This window comes from Triticum urartu, chromosome 4, assembly GCF_003073215.2.
Source record: "Triticum urartu cultivar G1812 chromosome 4, Tu2.1, whole genome shotgun sequence".
NCBI classification, from domain to species: domain Eukaryota; kingdom Viridiplantae; phylum Streptophyta; class Magnoliopsida; order Poales; family Poaceae; genus Triticum; species Triticum urartu.
Window position 1 is genome coordinate 493,885,565 of NC_053025.1, and position 14,523 is coordinate 493,900,087.

At 47.6% G+C, this 14,523-nt stretch overlaps 1 protein-coding gene across 1 annotated transcript; it reads right to left on the reverse strand.

Moving 5' to 3' along the window:
• Positions 1-11,997: 11,997 nt before the first annotated feature.
• LOC125552239 (fructose-1,6-bisphosphatase, chloroplastic) lies at positions 11,998-13,705 on the reverse strand. Its single transcript, XM_048715726.1, has 4 exons — positions 13,196-13,705; positions 12,889-13,107; positions 12,291-12,797; positions 11,998-12,203 (listed from the first exon to the last, which is right to left on the reverse strand). Exons 1-4 carry the CDS (start codon positions 13,619-13,621, stop codon positions 12,126-12,128), a joined length of 1,230 nt encoding a protein of 409 aa, XP_048571683.1. The 5' UTR covers positions 13,622-13,705; the 3' UTR covers positions 11,998-12,125.
• Between the last annotated feature and the right edge of the window lie 818 nt (positions 13,706-14,523).

Consider the following 14,523-nt stretch of genomic DNA (forward strand, 5'->3'; position numbering starts at 1 on the left):
TGCACGATCTCCCTCCCCCTCTCACTTTGTTACTGCTAGGGTTCACCGTCGCGGGAGGATTGGCTTCCCATCGGCTTCCTTGCGCCGTTTCTCCCCAGGAATCGCCGGCGTTGGCCGACACCTGCCACCTGGATCTCGTCCGGCTGCGATGCCGCCCAAGCCACCTCCGTTGCGGGTTGCGTCGGTGGTGAGGAACCCGACCGGGGCCGCGGGGGGCTCCGCTACTCCGGCTGCGGCTGCTGCTGCGCCGGCCCCCGCACGTGCGGCGCCTCCGCCTCGGGTGGTTCCGCCGCCGCCTCGGGGGGCGCCTCCTCCGCCTCCGGCTAGGGTGGCCCAGCCGCCCAAGGCCACGCCTCCTCCGCCTCCCCAGCCTAGGGCTGCGCCGCCGCCGCCACCAAGGGCCGAGCCGCAGCCAACCCAACGGCCGTGGCCCAGGCAGATGGCGGGTGGACGCGGTGGCACTGGCCAAGGCGCGAACGGCCGTGGGGCGGGTGCGTCGGCGGGGGATGATCGTAATCCTCCGCGTGGTCAGTGGGGCGATGATGGGTATGATGCTTATGGTTCTGGGCTGCATCGGGGCTCTTCGTCTACCGACGCTGGCCGTGGTTATGCTTGGGTGGACAACGGCAATGCCAACCGGGGTTTCCAAGGACCGCCCGACAACTTTGTGGAGGGTGCGGTCGGCCCTAATAACCGCTCTTTCCGGGGTTGTTTCCGCGGAGGGCGGGGCGGGAACAGGCGTCACTATACGCCAAGGCATCCGAAGACTACAGTTGAGACGGAGGTGGCTGACGGTGGATCGATTCTACCACAGGTGGCGGTGGAGACGGTTCAAGCCCTGGCCGAAGTCACGTTGCCGGAGCCCATGCAGACTGGTGATTATGCTTCTGAGCAAGGTATGGAGAAATCCGAGGCTGACAAGGTGTCCAAGTGGGCGTCTAAAAAGAAGAAGCTCACTTGTTTCCGGTGTGGTGAAACGGGACACTTTATGGTTGAATGCACTGCAAAGTTATGTGACTTGTGCCGGAAACCTAAACATACAGCTGCTGAGTGTCCTCTTATGCTGGGGCCTAAGCCTTCTGTTCAGATTTACGGGGTCTGCTGCTCGGAGTTGATGTTCTTCGAGTCTCCCAGTGTGGCACCCTTGGCACCCGCGGTAGAGACCTCTTTCCCCGGTGTGGTGAAGGTGGTCCATGGACCGTTGACCGAGGCGCAGATTATTCAGCAGTTGAGGGAGCTCGCTTCGGGTAACTTTCAGTGGTCGTTGCTCAAGCTCAATGATACATCCTACAAAGTAGATTTTGATGGGGAACGTAGTATTTCAAAAAAATTCCTACGCACACGCAAGAATCATGGTGATGCATAGCAACGGGAGGGAGAGTGTGATCTACGTACCCTTGTAGACCGACAGCAGAAGCGTTAGCACAACGCGGTTGATGTAGTCGTACGTCTTCACGGCCAGACTGATCAAGCACTGAAACTATGGCACCTCCAAGTTCTTGCACACGTTCAGCTCGATGACGATCCCCGGACTCCGATCCAGCAAAGTGTCAGGGAAGAGTTCCGTCAGCACGACGGCGTGGTGATGATCTTGATGTACTACCGTCGCAGGGCTTCGCCTAAGCACCGCTACAATATTATCGAGGATTATGGTGGAAGGGGGCACCGCACACGACTAAGAATATGATCACGTGGATCAACTTGTGTGTCTAGGGGTGCCCCCTGCCCCCCGTATATAAAGGAGCAGGGGGAGGTGCGGCTGGCAGGAGGAGGGCGCGCCAGGAGGAGTCCTACTCCCACCGGGAGTAGGATTCCCCCCCTTTCCTAGTTGGAATAGGATTCGGGAGGGGGAAAGAGGAGAGAGAGAAGGAAGGGGGGGTGCCGCCCCCTTCTCCTTGTCCTATTCGGACTAGGGGAGAGGAGCGCGCGGCCCAGCCCTGGCCACCTCTTCTCTATTCCACTAAAGCCCATTAAGGCCCATATACCTCCCGGGGGGTTCCGGTAACCTCCCGGTACTCCGGTAAAATCCCGATTTCACCCGGAACACTTCCGATATCCAAATATAGGCTTCCAATATATCAATCTTTATGTCTCGACCATTTCGAGACTCCACGTCATGTCCCGTGATCACATCCGGGCTCCAAACAAACTTCGGTACATCAAAATATATAAACTCATAATAAAAATGTCATCGTAACGTTAAGCGTGCGGACCCTACGGGTTCGATAACCATGTAGACATGACCGAGACATATCTCCGGTCAATAACCAATAGCGGAACCTGGATGCTGATATTGGCTCCCACATATTCTATGAAGATCTTTATCGGTCAGACCGCATAACAACATACGTTGTTCCCTTTGTCATCGGTATGTTACTTGCCCGAGATTCGATCGTCGGTATCTCAATACCTAGTTCAATCTCGTTACCGGCAAGTCTCTTTACTCGTTCGTAATACATCATCATCTCGCAACTAACTCATTAGTTGCAATGCTTGCAAGGCTTATGTGATGTGCATTACCGAGAGGGCCCAGAGATACCTCTCCGACAATCGGAGTGACAAATCCTAATCTCGAAATACGCCAACCCAACATGTACCTTTGGAGACACCTGTAGAGCTCCTTTATAATCACCCAGTTACGTTGTGACGTTTGGTAGCACATAAAGTGTTCCTCCGGTAAACGGGAGTTGCATAATCTCATAGTCATAGGAACATGTATAAGTCATGAAGAAAGCAATAGCAACATACTAAACGATCGGGTGCTAAGCTAATGGAATGGGTCATGTCTATCACATCATTCTCCTAATGATGTGATCCCATTAATCAAATGACAACACATGTCTATGGTTAGGAAACATAACCATCTTTGATTAACGAGCTAGTCAAGTAGAGGCATACTAGTGACGTTTGGTTTGTCTATGTATTCACACAAGTATTATGTTTCCGGATAATACAATTCTAGCATGAATAATAAACATTTATCATGATATAAGGAAATAAAATAATAACATTATTATTGCCTCTAGGGCATATTTCCTTCAGATTTCCCATCTAAGGAGGATTAGCTGAGAATCCTCAAGTTTGGTATGAGCAGGGTCACGGGCACTAGTTTTGTGTTGCAGTTCGATGAGTGGAAAAAGAAGGAGCCGCAGGGCACGCCGTTAACTCAGATTTGGGTATGTTTTTCCGGGGCACCATCTGATCCCCTGGACAGCTTTTTGGTGACGTGGAGCCTGGGTTCTTTGATTGGCAAGACTGAGCAGGTGGATATGCCGTTCACTCGGGCTAACGGGGTGGCGCGTTTACTTGTCAGTGTTGCTAACACTGAGTTCCTGCCGGACATGGTGCCTTGGACTTATGAAGGTGTTCTGTATCAGTTAGAAGTTGAGTATGAGGATCCTAACCTGTTCGATGATTTTGAGGATGATAATCCCATGGACACTTCTGAGGGAGGAGGTGCTCCGGGGAACCAGGATGATTCGGCTAAGGGTGATGATGATAAGGCCAAGGGGCCTTCGGGTCCGTATGATTCCAGTGATGTTGCTCCTGTTTGGTCAACTGGTGCGGTTTCGACGAGCACCTTGCAGCTTGGTTCCTTGGGGGCGTTCTATGCTCCGCCTAGGCTTCGGGCCGACCGAGCTGTTTCTGTGAATCCTGTGGTGCCTACGAGTGCGTCGAAGGCCGTTGAGATGGGAGGTGCCGAGGGGCAGGTGGCCCTTCCCTTATATCCTACCTCTCCCACGAATATCGTGGACGTGGCTGTGACGGTAGCCTTGGTTGGAGGTGACGGGCAGGAGGCCCGGTCCTCCGAGTTGCCGTCGCCGTCGGCGCCGACGGCGGGCTCGGCGCTCCTTTCCTTGACGCCGGATGCTTGCGGAGGAGTGGGCGTGCAGGAGGCCGCCGTCAGGTCGCGTCCTGCTTCGGAGGGCGGGTCGGATGGCATGGCCGTCTTACCGCCTCACTCCCCGGAGCGTCCTACGCTGGTTTCGCCGGTCTCGGCTTATGGCTGGACTTCCGTGGACAGGCCACGGAAGTTGCCGTTGTCTTGTGCTGCTGCGCCGGTGGCATCGGCCCGGGGCGCCGCTGTTGGGGGACGGGCAGGAGGCCTTTCCCCTAGCAGAGCTTCGTGCGAGGAGGTCATCGCCTTTGGTGGAATCCCGGATCATGTCTCTCAGGGGAGGCGGATCAGCGGGAGGCTGCAGGAGCAGCCAGACGTTGATGACATGCAGCTGAGGTGTGCTATGAGGGCAGCCAAGTTGCGTGACGTCGAGATCTCCACTGGTATGTCTGTTAATAAGTCGAATTCCATTTTGCATTTTACCAATGATGAAATTGTTCATAATGCAAATCAAATAGGAGTCTCACTTGGTAATAATGATATGGAGATATCTAGGTCGGTTAATGACATTCTTGATTCGGAAGCTGAACGAACGTTAGATATGATTCGTCACATAGCTGTCGTTAAACCTATGAATGATTCGGAGATCGATGCGCTTGGGGTTAGGGTTCTTGATGGTTTGTGTGCCGATCTTGACCCTGCGTTACCGGAGACGGAGGAGGAGGGGTTTGCCTATCCTGAGACCTCTATTCATGTAGATGAGTCCTTGGTGATTGCAGCAGAGCCTGAGTGTGGTGACCAATATGAAGATCGCGTTAAGCCTAAATGGACTTGGAAACGGAAGGTTTATCCAGTCTCGGCCGCGTGTAGAAGCGCTAGGATCTGTACCGCTAAAAAAATCATGATGAAATATGAGAGGCATTTTCTGGAATAGCAGAGGTCTTAAAAACTTGGCTAAAAGAAGGTTTCTAGCGGATGCTTCTCTTGAACATCACTTGGATTTTATTGCGTTGTCTGAGACTGGAAGAGGCAACTTCACTTCACAATTTCTTAGCACTTTATCTGGGGGTAGATTTTGACTGGCATTGCCTCCCCCCTCGAGGAAGATCCGGTGGGGTTTTACTTGGGGTTAAGTGCGAAACTTTGGAAGTTCGAAGTGTAGTTTTGGGAGAGTTTGCAGTAAAGTTTCGGGTTAGAACTAAGGCAGATGGGTTTGATTGGGCTTTGGTGGCAGTTTACGGAGCCGTGCAACCAGAGCTCAAGCCAGATTTCTTGGCGGATCTGGTCCGTGTCTGCGGTAACGAGCAGCTCCCTATCTTAGTGGGGGTGATTTCAACATTATCCAAAGAAAAGAGGAAAAGAATAATGATAATTTTGACGGCAGATGGTCGTTTATGTTCAATACCATCATCGAAAGCTTGGATCTCAGAGAGATAGAGCTCTCGGGTAGGAAATTCACTTGGGCTAACTCTTTACCGGTACCGACTTTTGAGAAGCTTGACCATGTTTTAGCTAGTGTCGAATGGGAACATAAGTTTCCCTTGGTAACTGTGCAGGCGTTGACACGAGGTGTCTCAGATCACACATCGTTACTAGTCGACTCGGGTGTTTAAACACATGTGGGTAACAAGAATATTTTCTCGTTTGAACTTGCATGGTTTGAAAGAGAAGGGTTCCTCGAGTTGTTAGCTCGGGAGGGGGCTAAAGACTCAGGAGGAAGGTCGCCCATTGAGCGATGGCAATGCAAGATTCGTCATCTTCGAAGGTTCCTTCGGGGATGGGCTAAGCATACGCATGGGATTTATAAGGCGGAGAAGGAAATACTTCTTCTACTTATTCAGAACCTTGAAGTTAAAGCTGAAACTTCTATCTTAGATACCAGTGAGTTGGAAACTAAGATGGAGGCGGAGTTGCGGCTGAAAAAGCTTCTCCGCGAGGAGGAATTTAAGTGGGCGTTGCAAGCTAAGGTTCACAAAATCGTACAAGGCGAGGATAACACTCAATTCTTTCATATGATAGCTAATGGGAAGCATCGTAAAAAGAGAATTTTCCAATTAGAACAAGACGAAGGGACGATAGTTGGTCAAGAAAATCTGAAAGTCTACATTACCAACTATTATAAGGAGTTGTTTGGACCTCCGGAAGAGAATTTTGTGTCTTTAGATGAGTCTAGGGTTGAGGATGTTCCTCAACTTGAGACTGACGAGAATGAGATTTTGACAGCTCCCTTTACAGAGAAAGAGGAGTTTGAGGCCATTGCACAAATGAAAAATAATAAGGCTCCAGGACCGGATGGGTTTCCGGCGGAGTTTTATAAAAAGTGTTGGCATTCCATTAAGGGAGACTTGATGCCGATGTTTCAGGAGTTTTCTGCGGGGCAGCTTCAGTTGTTTAAGCTGAATTTTGGAACGATAACTCTTCTTCCTATGAAGACAGAGGCAGTTCGCATTGAGCAGTTCAGGCCTATTTGTCTGCTTAATGTTAGTTTCAAAATCTTCACCAAGGTCGGGACGAACAGACTTACGCAGATTGCGCACTCTATAGTTCATCCGTCCCAGACTGCTTTCATGACTGATAGAAATATCCTTGAAGGGGTTGTTGTCTTGCATGAAACGCTCCATGAGATTCACTCAAAAAAACTAGATGGCATTGTTTTTAAAGTGGATTTTGAAAAAGCATACGATAAAGTTAAATGGCCTTTCCTTCAACAAGCTTTGCGTATGAAAGGATTTGATCCGGCCTGGAGAAACTAGATTGAATCCTTTACGCAAAAAGGGAGTGTAGGGATTAAAGTGAATGACGACATAGGTCACTATTTCCAGACACACAAAGGGTTAAGGCAAGGAGATCCTATGTCACCGATCCTATTCAACATAGTGGTTGATATGCTGACTATTTTAATAGGGCGGGCTAAGGATGCGGGGCAGGTAGGTGGCCTTGTTCCGCATCTAGTTGACGGAGGTATTTCCATCCTTCAGTATGCTGATGATACTATCATCTTTATGGAGCACGACTTGGCGAAAGCAAGAAACATGAAGCTTCTGCTATGCTTATTTGAACAATTGTCCGGGCTCAAAATTAACTTCCACAAGAGCGAATTGTTTTGTTTTGGAAGAGCTAATGATGACCAGGAGGCTTATAAACAATTGTTCGGTTGTGAATTGGGCACGTTACCGTTCACGTACTTAGGTATACCCATTCATCATCGTAAACTGACTAACAAAGAGTGGAAATGCATCGAAGATCGTTTTGAAAAGAAACTGAGATGTTGGAAAGGGAAGCTCATGTCATACGGAGGACGATTAATTTTGTTTAATTCGGTCCTTACCAGTATGCCTATGTTTCTCCTATCCTTTTTCCAGGTCCCGGTGGGTGTCGGGAAAAGGTTAGACTTTTATCGATCTCGATTCTTTTGGCAGAGTGATGGGCTTAAACGAAAGTATAGGCTTGCTAAGTGGGATATAATATGTAGGCCGAAGGACCAAGGGGGCCTAGGAATTGAAAATCTGGAAGTCAAAAACATATGTCTCCTTAGCAAGTGGCTATTTAAACTTTCGTCAGAGACAGAGGCTATTTGGGCACAGATTCTGCGTAATAAATATCTTCATGCTAAACCCTGGCCCAGGTGACTATGAGGCCCTCTGACTCACCTTTCTAAAAAGGCTTGATGTGAGTTAATCAACTCTTTTTCAACAAGACAAGATTCATAGTCTGGAATGGAGCTAATACGAGGTTCTGAGAGGATATGTGGCTTGAGGAGACCCCCTTGCACTTCAATATCCTACTCTGTACAACATTGTTCAACGTAGAGAAGCCTACGTTGCAACCGTTTTACAATCCACTCCCCTCAATATTAGTTTTCGGAAGACGCTAGTTGGAAATCGTTGGGAGGCCTGGCTTCATCTTGTAAGACGTTTGATGGATGTACAGCTGTCCCAGCAGCCAGATCAGTTGTATTGGAAACTTACTAAGAACGGTGTGTTCTCGGTCAAATTCATATATCTGGATGTCATAAACTCTAGCGTCATTCCTTCCTCCATGTACGTTTGGAAAGTAAAGGTACCCTTGCGAATCAAAGTGTTTATGTGGTTTGTGCATAAACAAGTCATTTTGACTAAGAATAATCTGGCAAAACGCAACTGGGTGGGTTCTGCTGGATGTAGTTTTTGTGACCATAACGAAAATATCAAACATCTCTTTCTTGATTGTCCGTTGGCTAAGATTCTGTGGCGGTCGATTCATATTGCGTTTAATATTAATCCGCCCACCTCTATCAACATGTTATTTGGAACGTGGCTTGATGGGTTGATTCCGATACAGCGAGGCACATTCGTGTTGGCGTTTGTGCTTTATTTTGGGCAGTCTGAAACTGCAGGAATGATTTAGTTTTTAACAGATCAACGAACATTCACTTTTTGCATGTTGTCTTCAGGGCCACGGCGTTCATCCGTATGTGGTCGCTACTCACTCCGACGGAGGCCAGGGAGCGTTTGGTTACTGCGTCTACCCGATGGGAGATGGTAGCTCGGGATATTTTTAACCGGTTTGGATGGCGGTCATGTAATAGGATAGGCATGTAGTGCTCCTATTTTATTTGCCAGCCGGTTGTGGCTTGTTGTCTTAGCTCTTTTGAGCTTTTGTTTATTTTCACACTTCGAGACTTGAAGACTTGTTGCTGGTTTATCGTTTTAATATTATGAGCCGTATGCATCTATCTGATGCAGAGGCTGGGGTAAAACCCCTTTTCGAAAGAAAAAAAAGTGCCACGTAGAATAAACATTGGGGGTGAAGGAAAGAAAAATCATTAAAAAAGTTAGTCTTCTCTTATTTAAGAGATGTTCTTTTAATACAATATGTCTTACGATATTTTAAAAATAGTTAGCTTTTGAAGATAAGGTTAAGAGATAACCCATTATAGACATATTTTTATTGTCATCTCTAAACTACATGTGAGACTTAACATAAGATTGTCTTATCAACCATTGTACATGTCTTAAGCATAGTTTAAATGGTCATTTTTTTGGCGAAACTCGTTCATCGGGTTCAAGTCCTAGATTTGTTATGTGTAATCATATGTCTTTGGATATATTCAGAATTTTATAGTTTTATTCTTTCAATGGTAAGCGGTCTGCCCTTGACAACGAGGCACCTATGGTATCTTCGTCAATCATCTCTCGAAGGTGTTCATAAGAGTAAGATATGCATACTTGCATTCATAAAAACACCGAACCTGTCATTCAAAATAGTTTACATTTTTTTCACATTTCATAAGAGTGCATTCACATCCTCCCTCTTTCTTCTCTCTAGCAAGTCTCTGTACCCCTGATTTTGACTATGATTCAAAATAGTTTACCTACAAACGACGTAGCTGGCCTATCGGGTTGATGTTTGAGTAATTTAACCTGGCACATTTTAAGTTGAAAAACACCGAACCTGTCATTCTCAGTGCGATATACTATATCTATTTGAGGTATATATAGTATATCTAAGTTTTGATTGACTGATGTTCATTCATAACCCCGTCCTGTGGTGCAGCGGTAAAGCAGTCAAGTTTTTTTATTGAGACAGAGGTGATGCAGTCAAGTGTAATTTTTTTTTGAGGGAATGCAGTCAAGTGTAATACATTTTTTTTGAGGGGTAGTCAAGTGTAATACATGTTGTGTGGCCAACAGCTATCCCTATAATGGGCCTGCCCAGAACGCAGGAACATACTGTACTTTTTTTTTTGCACGACAGGTGCTCACCTCTAGGCCCGGTCCTGAGATTTTGGGGGCCCGGAGGTCACCTCCCTACATGCAGGTGCTTCATTTTTTTGTCTGAAAAAAGGTGCTTCATTTTTTTCATGAATAAATATAGGTGCTTCATTCGTTGCTAAAAAGGGTGCTTCATTCAAGTACGTTTTTTCTATGTGTTAAATTTTTTTTGCGAATAAGTCAAAAATTCAATAAAATGTTAAAAAAATGTTCGTCAACTAAAAAAAGTTCACCAATTCAAAACAGTGTTCATGAATTCAAGAAAAGTTCACGAATTAGAAAAATGTTAAAGAATTTGAAAAATAATTGCAAACTCAAAGAAAGTTTGTGGATAAAAAAAAGTACATGACATTTTAGAAAGATCATAATATTCTTCAACTAGTTGTCTCGATGTTGCCGACCTCTGGCATGTTATGGAAGAGGTGTGGGATCTACTAGTCGATGATGACCTCCAAACTCAGAGCGGGAGTGGATCTTGAGACTGCTCGATAAACTCCCGGATACTTTCATCTTATGTCATTGATGATCATGTGGAGGGCATGGCATGTACGTAATGAGATGATGCATCCGAAACCGGTAATCCCAATTGAAACTTCCAGAAGTTTCCCATGCAACCATGTCACCTCCCTTCTGTCGCAGCAACAACACCTCCAGGGCCGCCGGGTGAAAGGAAAACAAGTTGTACAATGCATAATCATTGTTGGCACTCGTCATAAGCCTATATTGCATGCTGAGAAATGGAGACCCACGAAACCTGGATGTGGTAAGCTTAATGTCGATGGCATGGCCGTGGACGAGGATGGCATAGCCGATGCGGGGATGCTACTCAGAGACCATACAAAAGCGATAATCTTCACGACGATTATAGTGCTTTACAACTGTGGATACATGCTAGAAGCGGAGCTCGCTGCTCTCCGTGAAGGGGCTTCAACTGTCCCTTGAATGCACATAACCGAATCGTCAAATGAAGTCTGATTGTGCCAACCAATGCAAATGGTGTCAAGCTCCAGGCATAACCGCTCGACACTTTCGCATCGGGTGTATTAGATCAGGTTGTTGTTGTCTCAAGGAAGGGAGGCCAAGTTAGTTAAAGTTAGCATAGCCTCGTAGGTATGGGGACGATCACGGTTGCACATTGTGTAGACCCCCCCCCCCCCCACCCAACACACACACACACTGAGGAAATTGCTAGCGTTGTGGCAGTCGTCTGTAACTATCTTACTCAGTGGCGAAGCCAGGATTTCCAACATGAGTATGAAACGCTATTTTTTCCAATATGAAATATAATATAAAAAGTAAAAGTTTACATTTGCCACAATAACAAGGAAACTATAAATTAGTGTTTGTGGTGCTCTATTTCAAGAAAGAACGCTACACTACCAATCAGTAAATTAAGTATAATGATGATAATCTTCTATTATGAATTGACAATTTAGGAAAACCAGAAATTGAGAAGACTATAAGAAAAAAGTATTCACGGTAAGTCGTTAATCCCTTGAGTCGGCGCTTGCTGTTGTTGGCCTTTGTCTATCAGATGTGAGCACCCATCACCGCTCGCTGCCCCTATCGTCGCTATCGAGGATGAGCCAATGAGGGCAAGGCAAGCACATGCTCTTGTCGGCTATCCTTGATCAAACGACGGTGCAATGTCCAGTTTTATGACTTCGTAGGGATCGACGAGTCGTGCGCTCACAAGGCTATAGCATTAATTAGGGTTCAACCAAATGAGGATTATGTTAGGCGCATACATAACTGAGGGGCAACCAAAATACTAAGATAGACCCATAGGTAATAATGACAGGATCGATGTGATTATCATTTTGCCCCTTAGGTCAAGGTACTCCATGACTTTTCAAATAAGTATTCCGTCCGGGCTTGGTTTTGGAGTACCAAATTGTGTATTGGTCATTGCATCAATGAAAATGGACGGCTCACATTAATTTTGGGTGTAGTAGAAGAGCTCCTAAAAATTGTCAAAATTGAAGTCTTGAAGCTGCCAATGTTGGCGTACCAAAATTGTCACAATGTTACAACTAGCTAGGCAGTAAAATGTGATAGAATGATCCTGTCATGTATCACTGATAAGTGGAGGCCAAACCCGAATAGGTGGCATTTTATCAAGTTTGCGACTCAAACAGCGGTCAAGACTTGTATAGCAAAACACTTCACTTCTGATCCGATTTGGTATCTGACCACCCCTGTGTAAGCTGCTTTCTACTTCTGGTTGGTACTCCCTTCGTCCGAGAAAATGTGTCCCTCAGATGATGACAAAATTGAGACAAGCTTTTTCGGATGAAAAGAGTATTAAACAGACACTTGGTTTTTCATGGTGTCTTGAGATGTCTGGGAGCGACACCATTATAACCTTTTGGCCATTTGTAGGAGACAGCAAAGAATTGACACGCCTTGACCTCACAATCCAATTGGAATTCTTCAAATATATTTTCCGCATCACAAGAAAAGGGCTACATTATATATTAGTTACAATAATTTCTTGGAAGAAACAGCCTGTGTATCCCTCCCTCGTTCTTGTTCTACTCTGAAGACAAGAATTTCTCCACCTTCTCCACTTCCTCCACGCTCCCGACGTACAGAGGCACTCTCTGATGGACCTGCACAAAACGCATCGACAACAACCGATTAAGATCTCCAATTTAACCGCGCATTCTAAGTGCACTAGTGATTTCATACAAGCGTACCGCTGTGGGCATGATGTCGAGTACCCTCTGGTGGCCGTCGGAGCCTTTGCCGCCGGCCTGCTCAGCGATGAAGCTCATGGGCGCGCACTCGTAGAGCAGCCGCAGCTTGCCGTTCTTGCTCTTCTGGTCGCTGGGGTACCCGTAGATGCCGCCGTAGAGCATGGTCCGGTGGAAGTCGCCGACGAGGCTGCCGATGTAGCGCGCGGAGTAGGGCTTGCCGGAGGTGCCGGGCTCCTTGAGGCTGTCCATGTACTTCTTGAGCTTGTCGTCCCAGAGCGCGTAGTTGCCCTCGTTGAAGGAGTAGATCTTGCCCGACTTTGGGATCTGCACCTTCTCCTGCGTCAGCACGAACTCGCCGTACATCGGGTCCAGCGTGAACACGTACACCCCGGTGCCGATGGTGAGCACGAAGATGACCGAGCTCGAGTACATGCAGTAGCCGGCGGCGAGCAGGTTGCTCCCTGGCTGGCACACGTTCACTATGCACATCTGCGTCACTTCGTCAAGCTGCACGCTCGAGGCGAGCAAATTTCTGTTAGCGCACGAGTGAGCCGCGGGTGCGGAAGGAGAAGGGGAAATTCAGGTCTTGATTACATACGGTTGCGTCGTCGCCAATGTGGCACTCGTCGGATGGGCTGTAGATGCCGAAGATGGAGCCGGTGGAGACGGCGGCGTCGATGTTGGAGGAGCCGTCGAGCGGGTCGAACACCACGATGTAGTTGCCCGAGTAGCTCTCCTCCACCGCCACCGGCACGTCCTCCTCCTCCGATGCGATCACGCCGGTGCGGCCACTCCACCTCAGGCAGTTCGAGAACACCTGCGCGCGCGCGTACAGTACATCGTTCTCAGTTAATTGCTGTTGGACGTTCGTCTTGTTAATTTGCTTACTCCTAGTATGTACTTACCTCGTTGGAGATGACGTCGAGCTTCTTCTGGTCCTCGCCCTGCACGTTGGTGGCGCCCTGGACGCCGGTGAGGTTGGAGATGGGCGCGCGCTGCACCAACGAGGCGATCTGCTTGCACGCCGTGGATATGCTGGACAGCACGATGGTCATCTCGTTGTCGATGACCCCCTCCTGCTCCTGCTTCAGCAGCCACGTCGTCAGCGTGATCATGTCGTAGCTGCTCCTCTTCCTAGCCGCCGCCGGCGCCGGCGCCGAGGCCGTGTCCACGACTGCCATGCACCGCACATTCGGAGTCGACGCCTGGCCCTGGCCGGCAAAGAGGCTGCTTCCGGGCCTCCTGGGGAGGCGGCATTGGAGGGAGCTAGCCGCCGCCTGCTGGCGGGACAGCAGAAGCGGGCGGGAGGTGGTGGTGGTCGCGGCGGCCATTGCTTTGGTGCTGCGGATTGACGAATTTCTCTCCCCTGCCTTGTCTTGGCGCGCACCGTGGTGGTGGTGCCGGCTTCTTGTTTTGTTCCATTGGTTCCGGGCTGCGGTTTGTGTGGCTTGAGAGAGGGCTGGAGGCGAATGTGTGGATTGGGGGCAGAATTGTGAGGATGTGGTCGCTCGCTTCAGTCTGATTCACCTACCTTTGGAGATTAGATATTTCGTGGATCGTAGATACAACCTTCATCAAGTCTCTAAAACGCCTTATATACATTACATAATGATTTATTGATGCCGCGGCATACGCCCGCTACTAAAGGTAAACCCAAAGTCTATTTTTTTGTCCTAGTTTTTTTTGTTTCTTGTTGATGCATTATATACTTGTGGGAGGTTAGATGTGACATTCTTAAAAAACATCTAGATGTGAATTAGACAAATTGAATGATAAGTGCCACACGTGTGTCACGAAGCACTTTGGCCTGACTTTTTAAAAACTAAGTTGTCATCTAAAAAACTCAAAAAAGAGAGTAAAACCTACCATTCAAAAAAGTTGTAATGCTTGACAACTAAAGCTGTCATCATCGCGTCACTAAACCTGGGACAAAAAATGTTTGGAGTTGCCATGTATTGGTGCCACTCGTATGGCACTTACCAGGGTCCAAGCTAAATTACTTCCTCAAAAAAAAGCTAAATTTAGCTCAAGAAATTTGGGTCTTCGATTGGGCCAATATTACAGGTCTTACGGAACTCACAACTTCTGGAATTGAATAACATTCTACAAAAATAAACTTCAATAATATGGATATAATAATCAATTGAGTTTCATAGGTACGTGGCAGCTTCTGTCGAACCTATCGATGAATTTCTTCTCAAGTTTATTTTAGGACGATCTGACATTATTGATT